General features: G+C 50.2%; 1 protein-coding gene across 1 annotated transcript in view; it reads left to right on the top strand.

Annotated features, from left to right (window-relative positions):
• The window catches only part of rpp25l (ribonuclease P/MRP 25 subunit-like), a 2,199-nt gene extending 1,141 nt beyond the window's left edge, over positions 1-1,058 (top strand). The window contains exon 2 of the mRNA XM_034610654.1: positions 180-1,058. Within this exon, the coding sequence (XP_034466545.1) occupies positions 180-857 (678 nt within the window). The 3' untranslated portion in view covers positions 858-1,058. The remainder of the gene's footprint in view (positions 1-179) is intronic.
• The last annotated feature ends 282 nt before the right edge of the window (positions 1,059-1,340 follow it).

Raw genomic sequence — 1,340 nt, 5'->3', positions numbered from 1 at the left:
AATAAATAGTCATTGTTGATTTTCAATCATGAATACTGACATCTGTAAATACACTTAAATATATGTCCCATATTATAACACTCATTCTTGCCAGAAGTGCCTTTTGAGTACTTCAAGCTTTATGTACTTATTCCTAGATTTTTATTTTTATTATTAACACGTGTGTTGTGTGTCTGCAGATGGAGAACTACAGTAAAGCTCGAACGTCGGAGCAGCCCTCGGTCTGTCCGTTCCCCGGCCTCACCCCCGACACGCCAGAGGTCCGGGTCAAAGACGGCAGCAAGATCCGCAACCTACTGCGCTACGCCCTGAGCCGCATGGAGGCCAAGTCCAGAGCAGCTGAAGAGACGGGATGCCCGGCGCCAGAGGAGGGAGGCGTGGCTGTGGAGGGACAACAGGAAGCACCGGTCCAGGCCCTCTGCAAACAGATCATCTTCACGGCGAGTGGTAAAGGCGTCTCCAAAGCCATCACCTGCGCTGAGATCGTGAAGCGGCGCGTGAAGGGGCTCCACCAGCTCACCCGGCTGCTGTACAGCACCGTGGTTGAGGTGTGGGAGCCGCTGGAGCCTGCCGCCGGCCTCGACAGTCTGACTGTCAACAGGAACCTGCCCGCCATCTGGATCCTCCTCTCCAGAGAACCGACGGACTGTGGCCAGCCCGGGTACCAGGCACCCGGGCGATACGACGCCCTGTGGGTTCAGTCTGCAAACAGGGAGGAGGGGGGCGGCATCCCCGCACAGAGACCAGGACCCAGGAGGAAGAGAGGGGGAGGAGGCGGCGAAGGCAGCAGTGGAGGCCGAGGCAGAGGAAAGAGCCCCGGACGTAAGACTGGACGATCCAGAGATGCAGCTAAATGATGTCGATTTTCAAAAACTGCATGAACAGAAAGACTGAAACGCAGAAGCAGCAGGAAGTGACATCAGTGATGCTTTATCGGCAGGAAACACGTCCAAACTACAGGAAGTCGACATGGTCACAAAGAACAGTCAAAAGTTTGGTTCAATGAACTCAACGTTTCAGTTGATTATTATTTTATTTGCTGACTGACTTTAATTTTCATTCTTGGAAACCGAAGCGAACTCGTTCAAAAGCTCTGGATCAAGTTAGTAAATTACCTGAGTTGAGGTCGTTTTGACGCCAGTTTTTAGTTTCAGAGTTGGAAGAAAGATCTAAATTGTGAAGTCTGGGATGTTAAAGCTTTTACTCAGTGAAACAATGAAAAGCCGATGGAACGTGAAGCCGTCGACTGTGACAGATCAAATCAAACTCTGGTGAATTCTCAGCAGGAATCAAGTTAATGAGCTAAACAATCTCTTAAAGCAGAAATCTGAAAAACATTT

Source organism: Hippoglossus hippoglossus, chromosome 16 (genome assembly GCF_009819705.1).
Source record: "Hippoglossus hippoglossus isolate fHipHip1 chromosome 16, fHipHip1.pri, whole genome shotgun sequence".
In the NCBI taxonomy this organism is placed as follows: domain Eukaryota; kingdom Metazoa; phylum Chordata; class Actinopteri; order Pleuronectiformes; family Pleuronectidae; genus Hippoglossus; species Hippoglossus hippoglossus.
This window is presented reverse-complemented; position numbering and strand designations above follow the sequence as displayed.